Source organism: Halichondria panicea, chromosome 12 (genome assembly GCF_963675165.1).
Source record: "Halichondria panicea chromosome 12, odHalPani1.1, whole genome shotgun sequence".
Lineage (NCBI taxonomy): Eukaryota > Metazoa > Porifera > Demospongiae > Suberitida > Halichondriidae > Halichondria > Halichondria panicea.
This window is the reverse complement of record NC_087388.1, coordinates 5,415,813-5,429,856: the sequence shown is the minus strand read 5'-3', so window position 1 is coordinate 5,429,856 and position 14,044 is coordinate 5,415,813. Positions and strand designations below refer to the sequence as shown.

The 14,044-nt window shown below is 41.9% G+C and overlaps 1 protein-coding gene and 1 non-coding gene across 4 annotated transcripts in view; both read right to left on the bottom strand.

The window, feature by feature from the left end:
• Positions 1-233: 233 nt before the first annotated feature.
• LOC135345187 (inositol 1,4,5-trisphosphate receptor type 2-like) overlaps positions 234-14,044 on the bottom strand; it is a 33,437-nt gene continuing 19,626 nt past the window's right edge. For all 3 annotated transcript variants that reach the window (XM_064542553.1, XM_064542554.1, XM_064542555.1), the window contains 28 exons: positions 13,739-13,870; positions 13,178-13,372; positions 12,243-12,485; positions 11,713-11,976; positions 11,400-11,532; positions 11,080-11,150; positions 10,898-11,020; positions 10,537-10,794; positions 10,313-10,417; positions 9,968-10,083; positions 9,688-9,805; positions 9,315-9,440; positions 9,089-9,184; positions 8,669-8,878; positions 8,216-8,419; positions 7,889-7,996; positions 6,565-6,666; positions 6,072-6,278; positions 5,532-5,724; positions 4,840-4,968; positions 4,367-4,551; positions 3,894-4,115; positions 3,319-3,517; positions 2,759-2,913; positions 2,337-2,505; positions 1,892-2,064; positions 1,557-1,784; positions 234-532 (listed from right to left, as the gene is read on the bottom strand). In XM_064542553.1, coding sequence (XP_064398623.1) covers positions 428-532; positions 1,557-1,784; positions 1,892-2,064; positions 2,337-2,505; positions 2,759-2,913; positions 3,319-3,517; positions 3,894-4,115; positions 4,367-4,551; positions 4,840-4,968; positions 5,532-5,724; positions 6,072-6,278; positions 6,565-6,666; positions 7,889-7,996; positions 8,216-8,419; positions 8,669-8,878; positions 9,089-9,184; positions 9,315-9,440; positions 9,688-9,805; positions 9,968-10,083; positions 10,313-10,417; positions 10,537-10,794; positions 10,898-11,020; positions 11,080-11,150; positions 11,400-11,532; positions 11,713-11,976; positions 12,243-12,485; positions 13,178-13,372; positions 13,739-13,870 — 4,569 coding nt within the window. In that variant the 3' untranslated portion in view covers positions 234-427. The remainder of the gene's footprint in view (positions 533-1,556; positions 1,785-1,891; positions 2,065-2,336; positions 2,506-2,758; positions 2,914-3,318; positions 3,518-3,893; positions 4,116-4,366; positions 4,552-4,839; positions 4,969-5,531; positions 5,725-6,071; positions 6,279-6,564; positions 6,667-7,888; positions 7,997-8,215; positions 8,420-8,668; positions 8,879-9,088; positions 9,185-9,314; positions 9,441-9,687; positions 9,806-9,967; positions 10,084-10,312; positions 10,418-10,536; positions 10,795-10,897; positions 11,021-11,079; positions 11,151-11,399; positions 11,533-11,712; positions 11,977-12,242; positions 12,486-13,177; positions 13,373-13,738; positions 13,871-14,044) is intronic.
• Trnap-ugg (transfer RNA proline (anticodon UGG)) lies at positions 11,253-11,324 on the bottom strand. The gene has a single exon. It is a non-coding gene; the product is annotated as a tRNA-Pro (tRNA).

Sequence of the window (14,044 nt, the reverse complement as noted above, 5' to 3'; positions counted from 1 at the left end):
TTGGTCTCTGAAAGCATTTCTGATAGCATCCCCAGGCCACACCTTTAAATTTTGCATGTAGATGTCTATAGCATAATTTTCGTGTAGGATTACTAACCCACGAAAACAAGCTCCTCAAAAATTTAGCTCTAAACGGTACAGAACTGACCAAAGTGCAATATGCAAATTAACACCCCACTGCATTAATTTCCTTTGATTTTCAGAGATCCAAAAGGCAACTAAATGAGACAACATCGTTACAATAATTATAGATTGTACAAGACATAGTAAAAATACACTAATGCATATAATTATGAATTCCTAGTGGATAAAATCATGATCATGATTGTGTAATGAAACAAATCAGTTGTTAATCTACCAACTTCATCACAATAATTTCAATTATACGATATCAAATTGGACAAATAAGAAGAATGAGTTTATTTCACTAGGGTCCCATTGGATAAGATGACATTCGAACGTGTTGTGGAGCGTTGCCTGGTAACCGGTCTTGCAGCGTTCTGTGCTGTTGCATCTTTCGCTGAGCTATCATCTGTAAAAAAATGCAGTGAAGCAACAATTTTACATGAGTAAATGCCAAGAGTCCATTATAAAAGTACGTATCCTTGCCTTATGTATTCAGAGAAATAACGTGAAATGAGTGATCAACTCAAATCATAATATTATTGCTGCCTCTATGATTATAGGCAAGTGCTCCAGCCACTCAGATTGGCAATTACCAAGCATGCAGGAAGTCACGTTACTTTCCGAATACTTGTGATGCAAGGTAAGACTTTATTATGGACTCTTGTGAAGCCTAATGGCAACCATGCACCTGTGGCATTGAGTGGGTTCTACACAAGTTGTGCATGGCCGCATAAGGTCACCTTTTCCAAATTGCAATTTTATACCACCAGGAGTTTAATAATGAACTTTTGAACAACAGAGTTACAACAAATAAGTCAGTCTTACATGCATGCATAGTTCATATAGTTATGCTGACAACTCAGTGACATGCATGCAAGCCATGATGGATGGGTTTCCTTCTTTTTACTAAGTTATTGCATATTGCATCCAGAGGAGGTTGGTCACGAAGCCAAAAAGTTAATAATGGCGTAGTCTTTATTAAAATACTTGAACCTACTTTATCAAGCTCTTTTCTAGCCAGCAGGCCACCTTTTCATTCTGGAAACAAGAGTATACTTGATGATGATATAGCTGAGCTATACATTCACTCTACAGCACGGTAGCTCCTACTTTATAAAGGTCAGAGGTCAGTTTGACATGACAGAACTACGACCTTTGTGAGAGGTCACCCCTTTTTGGCACTGCATGATTTCTCTGGAGGGGAGCAGTAGCTAAAAGTTAACTAATTTGCAGCAGCAGTAACATGAAGGGGCTACTTTATCACAAGAATCAGGGCGCGATGTGCAGTCAAACTTGCAAATTTACTGCACAAAACATAAGCTCATATGATGATTCATTAGTGACCTTTTGACCCTGCCCACCCTCCTCTGTATTGCATCTATACCCAACTAAAGTTCCATGTAATATTTACATAATTTTGTGCCACTCACCCGCTCTTTAAGGTCGTTGAGCTGGACTGACAGGCTCTTGACGAGCATGTTGGTCTCGAGTAACTGCAGTTGAAGGTCTCTCATTTCGTACTGCTCCTGTTCAACCTCTTCAGGATTTAGTAGTGACATACATCGCAATCGTGGAAACCATTCCAAGTCAGGAGCTTTTCCTTGTGAAGAGGAGCCTGGCCTAGCATCACTCTCAATAGCATATTCAGCATTGATGATCTAAGAGCAACAGAAGCCAACTTATGACTAGATGATTCATCATTTCCTTGTCTCAAGGTCGAGGTAATCATAGAGGTCAATATCTCCTAACTTAATTTGTGACTTACGTTGAATGAAGGCTGTATCATCTTGAATACGTAGCTCTCCGGTCCAGTGAACTCAGTGGTGTCTTTAGTCTTGAGGTGCACTATAAAGTAGAGGTAGTGCCAAACGTTGTGCTCCTGAATGATGTGTTTGTGGAACGTCACGTCCTTGTTCTCAAAGGCACCTCGCGGGAGACCTGTGCATGTGGGGGTGGAGAAGGTGTGTGCATGGGTGTGTGCATGGGGGTGGGAAGGTGTGTGGGAGCTAGGTGGGTAAGTGTGTGTGCGGGGGGATTCAGTAGTACAGGAAAGGGTATATTACACATGCACAAGCAGGTAAGGCTGAGTTGCAGCAATCAGGCATTGTCACTTATATATGAACATCCTGTACCCGTTTTATCATTTATCACACAGGCATCATAATATTATAACGGAACACGAAGCGCTAGTATATTAAATGACCCCTTACCACAGATGAAGCATGTGTTCTTGAGCACCTCTTCCTTGTGGTCCTTCTCAGCCCTGAGGGCAGCAAAGGTGTCGATGATGACGCCAAAGATGAGGTTCTGGATGATAATCACTATGACGATGAAAAAGAAGGTGAGGTCAAAGGCTGTCCGCAGGTGATACAGACGGTCCTGGAGAGAATGTGGCGCAAAAGAGGAAGAATGATAAACAAATAATCACTAGGCAGTAAGGAGTTCGCCTTTTTAAGTAGATTTGTTTAATGCTGGGCAAGGCATGTGGCATGTATACCTGTGCCCTGTGCCCCACCCCCCCCCCCCCTGAGCATTACATACGAATACAAACTATTAAAAATTTTTAAGCCGAAATCGCTGTAAACTAATAATTCCCTGCAACTGGATGACATTGCCCCTCCCCCTCCCTTACCTGACTAGATGGTTTCCTGAGGACATCACTGATCCCTCCCCCTGCCCTCAGGCCCTCTTTAATGGTGGTCATGAAACAGTTGAATAGAGTATCACAGCTCTTCTCCATCACTACCGGCCACTCTGCAGGGGAATCGCTGCAACCTACACCATCAGCTGTGTGTGTGTGTGTGTGTGTGTGTGTGTGTGTGTGTGTGTGTGTGTGTGTGTGTGCGTGCGTGTGTTGTATGTGGAGTATTGTATCGAGCCAGGATTAGTACGTGATTATTGTAAGCTGGAGAAAACATTTTGTTTCAGGCAGTAACATCCTTGTTTACAAAAGCGAAGTTTTTTAAAGCTTCCTGAATTATTGCCTTTCACATGCACTTTAACTCTAACCCTAGGGAACAATTCTCTTTCCTATTGAGAACAAATATTCCTCATTTAACACTGTACAGTCATAATATCTGTGTTAGATCTTTCAGGAACTATAAGTACATATAAGTACAATCAGGAGTGCACTCCTGGTACAATACCTAGCCTTATTGAATCTCACCAACTATCAATAACCCCGCTCCTCACCTTGACACTCCCCGGCAATCATTGGGAGGGGGTTGGTGACCAGTCTAAAATCATCTGCGAAGAACAAGTACCCGATGATGGCGTAGAGATAGATGATGATAATGGCGAGTATGGTAGTGAGGAGAATGGACTGGTAGTTCCTGAGAACACTGTTGATCACGTTCATCAGCGTGTCGTAGCGATAGACTATGTCAATCAGCTGTGTGTGTGTGTGTGCATGTGTGTGTGTGTGTGTGTGCGTGTGCGTGTGCGTGTGTGTGTGTAGTGTGTGTACAATCGTGGATTCTAACGGTAGCTATATTCATATGAATGTACATGCAGTGAAGACTGTCCATAGTGTTCGACTCTGGTTAAGTTTAGACAAACAGTGAACACAGGTTGAAGCACATGTAATTGGTTTCAAGGCTATTGTGTGTGACAGCTGCATGGATTCAAAATCAATTTCTAGACTGAATGTAAACAGAAGCTACATAATTACCCCACTACACTAGTAAACACATTCAATTACCTACCCACACACCATACAACACACGCGAGCACGCCCACTCCACACCACACCCACACACCACACTCACCAGTACCCAGTAGAAGAACTCGTGTATACTGAACCCCAGGAAACAGAATGTGAACTGCATCCAATAATAAGGGAGGTGGGGACTGAAGAAGAGGTCAGAGCTCAGCTCACGAATAAACTGAAAATAATGTTTTGTGGCCCGTCGTGGTCGAACAGTCCACAGCTTACGAAGGATGCCACGATTTGATAATAGACTCACTATGAACACGCCTTTGTTGACAAGCTGTGTGTGTGTGGGGGGGGGGGGGGAGGTAAGATTATTGGATAAAAGGTGTTCAACTAATACACCTTAACATGTTCTATAAGCCTCAAAATTAAACAGAGATTTGTCCACAGCTACAATCAAAACACACGCTACCAGTATACCGTCCACATTATGCAAAAACTATCATAATCTTGAATTGGTAAAACCTCAAATTTTGATTTTCCTTTATTAAAATACTTGAGTGAGGGGCCGCTAAGATAGGAGTATACCTGTAAGAATCCGAGCAGGAATAGTGTCGGCTGCATCCCCAAGGTAACCAGACTCCTGATAACAGCCAGTGCCGCTAAAGACACAGAGTAGCGCTTGATGTGTTTCCTGTCTCCATAGATTAATAGTAGTATAGAAGCAATTAACACCATCCATAGCAACATGGACGTCTTCAAATCCATAGAGTCTGGAATTATCGGAGGGGCATAAATACTTCACCAGTCACTAAATGCACGTTTATAATTATGAGGACCAATAATTATTTTGAATAAAAGTTGCTCGATCAGCTCTTGCACAAAGTCCATAGCCATCGGGGTACATGGTGGCTATGATATAATTATTATACAATGTATATACATTTTAAAGTACTCGGAGTAAATGCTAACTAAGGGAAATGAAGTACAAGTATCCAGTCATACAGTGTGTACTATAACAGTGCTATAATTATTAACAGAAGCACTTGTGCAGTACTCACTGATGTAATTGGAGCCCTTGTCGAAGGGGTAGAGAAAGACCACCATCATGTTGAGACAGAAGGCAAGGTAGAACGAGATACTGGACCACAGACCCATGTGACGAGCTATCTTATACTGGACCATTCGATCTGAGGGAGAGGGGAGACGAGAAAGAAGGAGGAATAATTTATCAGTTAGGCCCTTTTGGAATAATTAGCATAACAAGGTGTCTCAATAAAAATTGGGAATAATAGGCATCACAATATTCATTTTGGTAAAGATCATTACATTAAATTTTGCATAACGACATTTTCAGGGCAAAAAATGGTTGGTGAATCATAACACTTAACTATGTCGTGTGTCAGTTGCACGTTTTAATTTGGTCTTAATTGTTAATTACGTCAACTTTTGGGGGGATTAATTAGAAAAAAAGAGTAATTTATCAGGGCCTAGAAAAGTGTCTATACACACACGTATATATTGATTCAAGAACTATAAAGTTCGAAGATGCTACACCTATACGTGTATCTAGACAGTGCAAGAGCGATACACTGTACAATCATAAACTCAACTCTTAATTTAAACAGCTATATAACTTGATAACAGTGGTTCAAGGAACTTATACTTCTAACTATTGTTTTGCTCTGTATCACATGCACAGGCCACTCACACTACAACATAATTATAGGTACTCGTAATCCGCCTACAATACCTCTCAGGTCTTTTTGACACTCCATTTCTTCGTGGAGCTCGTTGGTCCTTTTAAAAAAGTCGTCGACCTTGCTCCCCTGTTCGTTGCACTCCGTGTCGATCATGACCCGAGCCTTGGACTCATCCGTGAGGTAATGGCAGACACTGGGGATGGGGAAGATGATCTGCTCCAGTGTACGGTCCTTACGTACCACCTGTGGGGGGAGGGGCAATGGGTGTGGTTAAATCAATCCCCAATGGACAGTGTTTACCATACATGTTTAGAATCTATGTACATATACATTATCAATCAATAGAATGAGTGAGCTATAGTACTTGGTCTTGATCGCATACTATTTATTAGCATCATTGATGAAGAAGTGTAATTGACAGTGGAGGATAGTAGGGAAAGAAGAGAAGAGAATTAATATTATACATTAGGACTCTGTGTACTAGTGAGAGAGAGAGAGAGAGAGTGGGATGGTGGGAACAGAAACAAAATTTAACGCTAACTAACAAACACGCAATCAGACCACACCCACCTCAATCTGACCACACCCACCTCAATCTGAGCAGTGTTCCTGGCATAGTATCCAATAGCTTCCCCCTTGCTGGTGGCCTTGTCTAGTGCTGCCTTCAGCTCCTTCTTGTACTGTGCCAGCTGATAGGCCAGGATGTACACGTTGTGACCCACCACCAGTGGAGAGTTCTCCTCATTGTAGGTCCGGCCACTGGAAGACTGTTTGTAGATAGCTGAGCAAACATCGATCTGTGGTAGTAGCGTGGGGGCATTAGTATAATAAATTACTATTGATATCGAAATTCTCTAGTCAATCCTATTCCTGCTGAAAATGTGTCATTTTCCATTCTTATCGCGGTATGAACTAGTCAAAATTCTCATGGAATGTTCAAAACTCATCAACATCAATTCAGTGACTAATTTATTACACGACTTGTGTATACTTTGGTTCTAGCTGACTTATATCAATGAGTCTCTGCATATAGGATTGTATACGTACGTGCCTATTCTGTCTGAGGTACGTTAATAAACTCACCAGTACTTCAGGAGGGTTGGCAATCTTGACCATGATTCGGTCGATGATGTCAGTGTCTTGGTGACTCTCCATGACAGCGAGGAGTGTTTTGATAGCATTGTTCTGAGGAGGACACCAGTGGCAATAAAGACATGGCCTAGCTGCTAACACAAGTTGAAAATATGCTATGGAGAGTTGGGGGGGGGGGGGGGAGAGGGGGGCATTTTAACCTGGCTGTATGTATTAAATTTTTTCTTTTTCTATCACAAGTTCAACTTAATTCATTTATCCTCCCTAGAATGTTAATTGCTAGATGCTATATTTATACTAATACAATGCCTCCATTAATTTTGATCTTTACCATCGATCCGAATAAAAAATAGTAAATTTAAAACACAAGAGACAAGTATTCCCTCAGGGTTCTATCTAGAGGAAATATTTTGGGGGGGAAGATATTTTGTGGGGGGAAGCCTACGGCGAGTGCAAAGCACGAGCCGTAGGCTGAAAGGGGGGTCCAGGGGTCCTCCCCCGGAAAATTTTTTATTCTAGATGGCCAGAGACGCAATTTGAGCCAAATAAGGTCTTTTACTTAAAAATTTAAGGTGCACAAATAGAGGTTCACAAATGTGTATAATTATTAAAGCATTATTCTTCTTTGCTTGAAATGTTTGTAGTGATAAATAACTTCTTCTAGAGCACTAGTTAATAGATTACCCAATTATAGTACAGTGCAGTATAATACCATAGATACTATAGGAAAATAGTATCTATGGGAATATAGTATCTATGGCAGTACTATAATCTGCATGTACTCCACAATAGTATGCAAAAGTGGGTACCGTATAGCGGGTATATTTCGAGGGTATAAATGTTCGCGGTTTTCGCGGATTGAGCCTCTACCGCGAAAATTTATACCCACGAAAATTTATATCTTTATTGAATAGTAGGCGTGTTCAGTATTATTGACCACACCTATCGACAATAAGAGGTGCCTCACCGTTATAGGCTAGGCCTGGATTCGAGGCTAACGGTGTGGTGGTAACAGCTGCATGTTGATGTGCGCATGCGCCAAAAGGCTGGAACTCAGACCACGAAAATAAAATCCGCGAAATCCTTTGTAATGGTCCATCCGCGAAAATTTATACCCTCGAAATATACCCGCTATACGGTATTAGTACAGTGTAAGTGCAAGAAGGTACCAGGGGGGAAGCTGGAAAGTTTGGGGGGGAAGTTAGATAGTTTGGGGGGGAAGTTGGATAGTTTGGGGGGGAAGCTTCCCCCCTTCCCCCCTGCCCCCCCCACTAGATAGAACCCTGTCCCTGTACGTATAATACCATATACATACCTTTAGCTCCAGAGCTAGGTCTTGGTGGTCCTCCAGAGCAGTTAGCTCCGCTTGCAGTATCTGAACAACGATGTCAATACCACTCGACTCTGTACTCGCAATGCATTTCTGTAGGGACAAAACGTGCCAGTTTATAGAACAATAGTTATAGCAATTGGAGAAAGTATGTACATAATTATATCATCTTTAAGACTCCCTAATAATATTTGCCTATACGTACACACGTAACATTAGTTAAGTAGCTATAGCTGACTTAGTATATACGGTTACAAAACAATTTTCATCACTTCGTAGCTGGCACAAGTAAATTTAACGGTAAGAGCTCACCTGGTTATCGTGACATGGTCCCTGACAGTACTCGGTGAGTGCGGCCAGGCACTGGTTGATGAGACACACATTATTAGAGTGGATGTAGAGACTGAGTAACACAAGTCCTCCGGTGGTGGCCCCACACAGACAGTCGAGGAAGCGGAGGGTCTCCAGGATCAGGTTGTAGCTGGTCTTGCTGTAGTCCTGCTTGCGGAGGTAGTTCTGTGGAACGTGGGGGTGTGTGTAGTTGAACAGTTTAAAAGAGATTTTGTATTATAAATCTTTAGTGTCTAGATGTCATAAAAACAGAATATATAATTATAGAGTGCATGCATTTATAGTTGTATGCTAATTTAATTTATCACAAAGGCAATTGAAAAAGTACAGCTAATATGATGTAGCTATATATATGAGTAACACAAATTGCTGTACATGAGCCAATCGACTCGAGAGTTGATTTGATTCTCTCACCTGTAAGAAGTGGTTGTGATTCTCACAGAGCAGTTGCAGGAAGTGTATGAGTGGTGTCATGACAACCAGCTCCGACTGTTCCATCACTGTTTCCCCGGCAACGATACTAATGGGAGAGGGGTCCATGAATTCTGACGACATTGCCCGCTTGCGACTACGCCCACTCCGGCCAGTGTTCTGAGTAGCAGCCGCTGCTAGAGAAATTTGCTCCTACAGAAGACCAGGGGATCATTGAGGGGCACATGATAAAGGAACAAATTAAAAGACCGAGGATTGAGATACAGGGATAGTAGTATGCACTGTCTTTCTACGAGTGTACTGTAAAAGGGACTAATGGTGAACTAAAGATTAAAAAAATAAAGACATGTAGTTGTGAGATAGATAGATATAGAAGTTGTCACATGACGTGCAGGCTTATACCTGTACGTCCATGGAGAGGTGAGATATGAGAGGGGAGGATCTGTTGAAACTGGACTTCTGCCCCGCCCCCGTCATTACTAGTGTCGTACTCTCCTCCTAGGGTCAAAGTTGTACATGTTTAATGAACATTGGCGATAATATACACAGTCCACTGAACACAAAATAATGCTTTTATTGTGTAGTAATAGGTATAAAAATAGATATACACATAACTATATACACCAACATTTTGAGTGACGATGAAGCCCATGGGGTTGAGCTTGACCTCGTTCTGGGCCTCTTGGAAACGGTTATGGATGGCTTGAAAGAACTTCTCAGAGTGAGGGTAAGACAAATGCTGTTGAAACGTCTCCTGTGCATTGTGATTCGAAGTGGGTATATAGTGACCATGTAACTTATTGCGACTCTTACGTATTATGATCAGGTAGACAATACTACACTATAATTATGAGTTATTCGTATAAAATAATTTATACCGTTTGCTTATAATACAAAGATATTTCCTGCCTAGAACACCATACAAGCATATTGCGTGTTCAGTTTTTTGGTGGTTAAGACCCATGCATGCAGGGTGATTTGTGAGTCACATGATGACTGACCTGGACCTCAACGTAGCCTCCCTTGAGTAGGGAAACAGCCAGCTGTACCGTCTCCAGGATCACGTTGTTGTGGGCACTATCTGTCATCAGCTTAATGATCAGCTGGGTCAGCCCGTGCCTGTGAGTATTTACACGGACATCATAATCATAATTATGCTTCTTTAAACAACAATAACTATGTGCTGTTCGTCAAATTTTAGAAAGCTTAACAGCTTTTTCAGATGGTATGTTAATTCAACTCAACGGGCCCATTTTTCACCCAATACGAACATTATCGTACCTATTGAGTCGTGACTGAACCTCTTCCAGTTTGAGAATAATAGGCCCCAGACACACGGCCAGCTGCTGTGGGTCCGACAGTCGGGACACTCGACTAGCGATGCTCAATTTACGCATCTGAGGAACATGCAGAGCAGAAATATGACACTATAATAACACACAAATAACTATTTGGAGGATAATAAAACACAGAACTGTATACTATAACTATACACAAGTTCAATATTCATGTATAGGCCTAAGCAGCATTTATTTCGATAGTTACACTGATCGATGACACACCTTTTTTCAATGACATAATTATCAGTCTATTCTAATTTAATTATTGCATGATCATATACACTACCTTGGCAGCCAGGCCTCCCCTGCCCTCAGGCATGGGATTGAGGTACTGCTGCTGAACATAAGTGGAAAAGTACACCTGCAACAACTTCTCCCTCAAGGCAGTTCCCTATTAAGTAAAGATATGGTATATACACGTATGCGTCTCATATCCTTAAGGCTGATAAAAAAAAATCAGCTAGTATACCCTAAGCTAACATGACAAATGCCTACGATCACGTGACTCACGGCCTCCATAAGTTCTGGTGGTTTCTCCAGCATGCCTCGTATGTTCATGAGCACGCACACACACAGGTCCTCGTCCATTATGAACACATCGCTCTCCATGTGTAGTATGATGCTCGAGATGAATCGAGGGCGACATGTTTTGTAGGTCTTGGTACCAGGAATGAAAACGGCCTCAGGGGAATGGAAGATGTTGACCAGGACAGACTGCTCAGCAATCGTCAGTTCTTTCCATTTGTCGTTGATGTGCATCATCACATTCTAGGGGGGGGATTTTGGTCAGTGTGTTTGTTGTAATTAATTTATTGTTGATTTATTTATCCTATAGACTATGCATGCAGTAGAGTAACACGTTTGCACTCACTGTGGCTCCATCAATGATAGTTTTTGCCTTGTTAGCGTTATCTTGAGCAGCTGGGATGTTGGCCATACTGATCTTCTTCTTTTCAACTATTTTGTTCCTCCACTGGAGACCTCGGATACGAGCCTGGGAGAGGGGCAGTAATAAAGGTTGCAACGTTCTCTCATTTGAATTGTACTACTTACCCCTCTAGTTGACATTGAGTTAACGAGCTGATCATCTAGCTGTGCTGGTAAAGGAATGGCCTCATCTTTGGCTGTGCAGAGAAAAAATATTAAGATATAAAAATGTGCCTGTCCGGGATTCTAACAAGAGACCCTTCCAACCCCAAGCAAACATGACAATAAAAAAAAAGAATGGGCTTGTCCGGGATTCGAACCCGGGACCTCTCGCACCCAAAGCGAGAATCATGCCCCTAGACCAACAAGCCACACTGCAAGAAATTAGTACTACACAGTATTTATTGTAGAACTTAAGACATGCCCCGCCTCCCCCCCCCCCTTACAAATTTTGTGCATGAGCTTGATACACTTGTCAATTTCTGTTCTGATTTCATCATTGTCATTGTCCTGGACATAGCTACATTGAAGCAGCTTCACAAGAGACTGAAGCAGATCCTTGAACGTCTGCTGGTGAGCCTGTGGAAACACATGGGGAACTGTAGATATACAGTCTATATATACCATTGGTCAGTATCGCAGAAGAAATATACAATGACATTCATGAACCTGTATAATTATCTGTCACTGGTATAAATATTATACAACTGCTTAAATTCCTTTTAGTACTGTTACATCAACGATTGCCTATCCACTCACCGGCACCTTCATCTGACTGAGTGCCAGACTACCGGCCCTGAAAAAGTCAGACACAACCATTGGCATGGTTTCACATACATATTCCCTCAGGATAGTGTCCTCCGCACTGCCCAGGGCCAGTCTCCGTGGAGAGCATATGTTCTCCATGTCTATCATAAAGTTCTTGAACAGGTCCCAAACGTGCTCCTTAGTGAATGTCTCCTTGTTGTCCACTTGTGTGTCAACGTAGCAATGGTATAGGAACTGAACATAGGTGTTCTTAACCTGGGAATGGAATAATTACGTATTGGTATACTAATAGGAACTGGAAATTAATAGCATACTTGACCTGATGAGAATATAATATTATATATGGACCAGTTGCTATCTTATTATAAGAACGAGTATACAAGTATACAGACAGTATCATGCATACACATGATCTTAGAAATAAATTTGGTTCCAAGTATGCATGCATGATAACAATTAACGTTACCAAGTTTCGATCTGTACACATGCATAAACCAGCACACACAACAAATTTAACTTACATCTGGTATACAGTCAGGATGAGTGCACACGCGTACAATCTCGTCCAGTGGTAGGAGGGAGTGGCACTTAATCTCCGTGGAAACATTCTTACCCTCGGTACAGTACGTGAGCAGTTTAACGAGGTTGAGATGATAAGCAAGATCCCCCACCTGGTCACCAGGGTCGTCCTTCATGAGTTGGAGGAGAGTGGGGAAGGCCTGGTCGTTGTAGAACAGTAACACATCCTCTCCGGCACTTGCCAACTATGGAGAGAACAGAGTCATCAGTTTGTGTGGGAAAAATGATGCTATATTAGTTATTTTGCACTCATTTTGACTGAAAATACGTAGTAGTACTTAATGAATTTACTACACTGTGAATGACATAATTATTAGAAAGGATTCTTGAACCTACGAAACATAATAATATACAACTACATTTATAAAGAAAACTACACGTTCAATGTGCACTGCATGTAATTTAGCTGTCACTGCAAGTCATGCAGTAACTATATTTACTACCTATATACCTTCAATGCTTACAGGGAGTTCTAAACAACAGTCACAATAATTGGGGCGAGCGTAGCGAGCCTTAACTTAGTGACGACGGTAGGAAATTTCTCTGTATGTATGTAATGGTACGTAGGGCACGGCCTGATAGCTGGTTTTTACACACGCGGTCCTTACCAATTTCGTGTATTCCTGACAACGAACGCAAACAAGAAAGACTTCGAATAAGGAGGGATCGAGAGAGACAAGCAAGAGCCCAAGAAACAGCTGAAGAGAAAGAAGTCAGGCTAGCCAAACATAAACAATAAAGGCTGGATATCCCAAAGGCTTCGAAGACAGAGTGACCAAGAAAGACAAGCAAGTGCTAACACGCTCGCTCGCCCCATGACACCTTGTGTCACCCTAGTTATACAATAACAAACAACCATGCACAGAGGATCCATTACCTCCTCAGTGACCATCTCCTGTGCCCGCCTGCTCCCTTTCCCTCCCTGCACGATGGTCTGAAAGAACTTGAGGTACTTGACGTTGCGGCTCTTCTCTATACAATGGACGAAGTGTTGTACCTCCGACTCTGTCACCTTGCTACACAGGTGAGCGTTATCACGGAATATCTCAGTGAGGGTCTCGGCTTCAACCACCTGTGAGGAGTGGGGGGGGGGGTGTGGATCATACATGCAGTATACTTTGAGTAAAAAGGCTGTTTTTACTAACTCACAAAAGCGAACCATGATCACGTATACTGTATGTACCTTCGCAAACTGAATTTAGTGCATGCAATTTCTATTTCTACTTTCATTTAACACTGAGTGATCAGAGCATGTTCAACAAAAAGGTGAAGCGTATACTATTACATGGTATGGTTAAAGAAAGTTAGTGTTCAAAGAAATAATTATCTAGATACCAATCTATTAATTGGTCGTTGCTGAATACAGAGTACAGAGTATTTCACAGAACAACTTGAATGCTCATGATCATAATAGAATGTGTGTGTCATCTGCTCTCACATTATCGCCACTCTGCAGGAAGAGCTCGAGGTGTCTGTAGAGGAGTCCTTGGTTTGGAGTGTTGTGCTTGCAGAAATGCTGCAAGAACACGTGAGCTGTTCTCATTATGTCCCTCATACGATAGTCCTCTGACTGCAGTGTGTGTGTGTGTGGGGGGGGGGGTTGTACGATGATAAGTTTTAAATGAATTCCTGGTGGTATATATAGTTTTACAATCGCAGCGTTAATTGTGGTATACATTTCAGTATAAGCATTTATATATTTTATCTATATATTATTTTTATTATCGGCTAACTATTAATACTT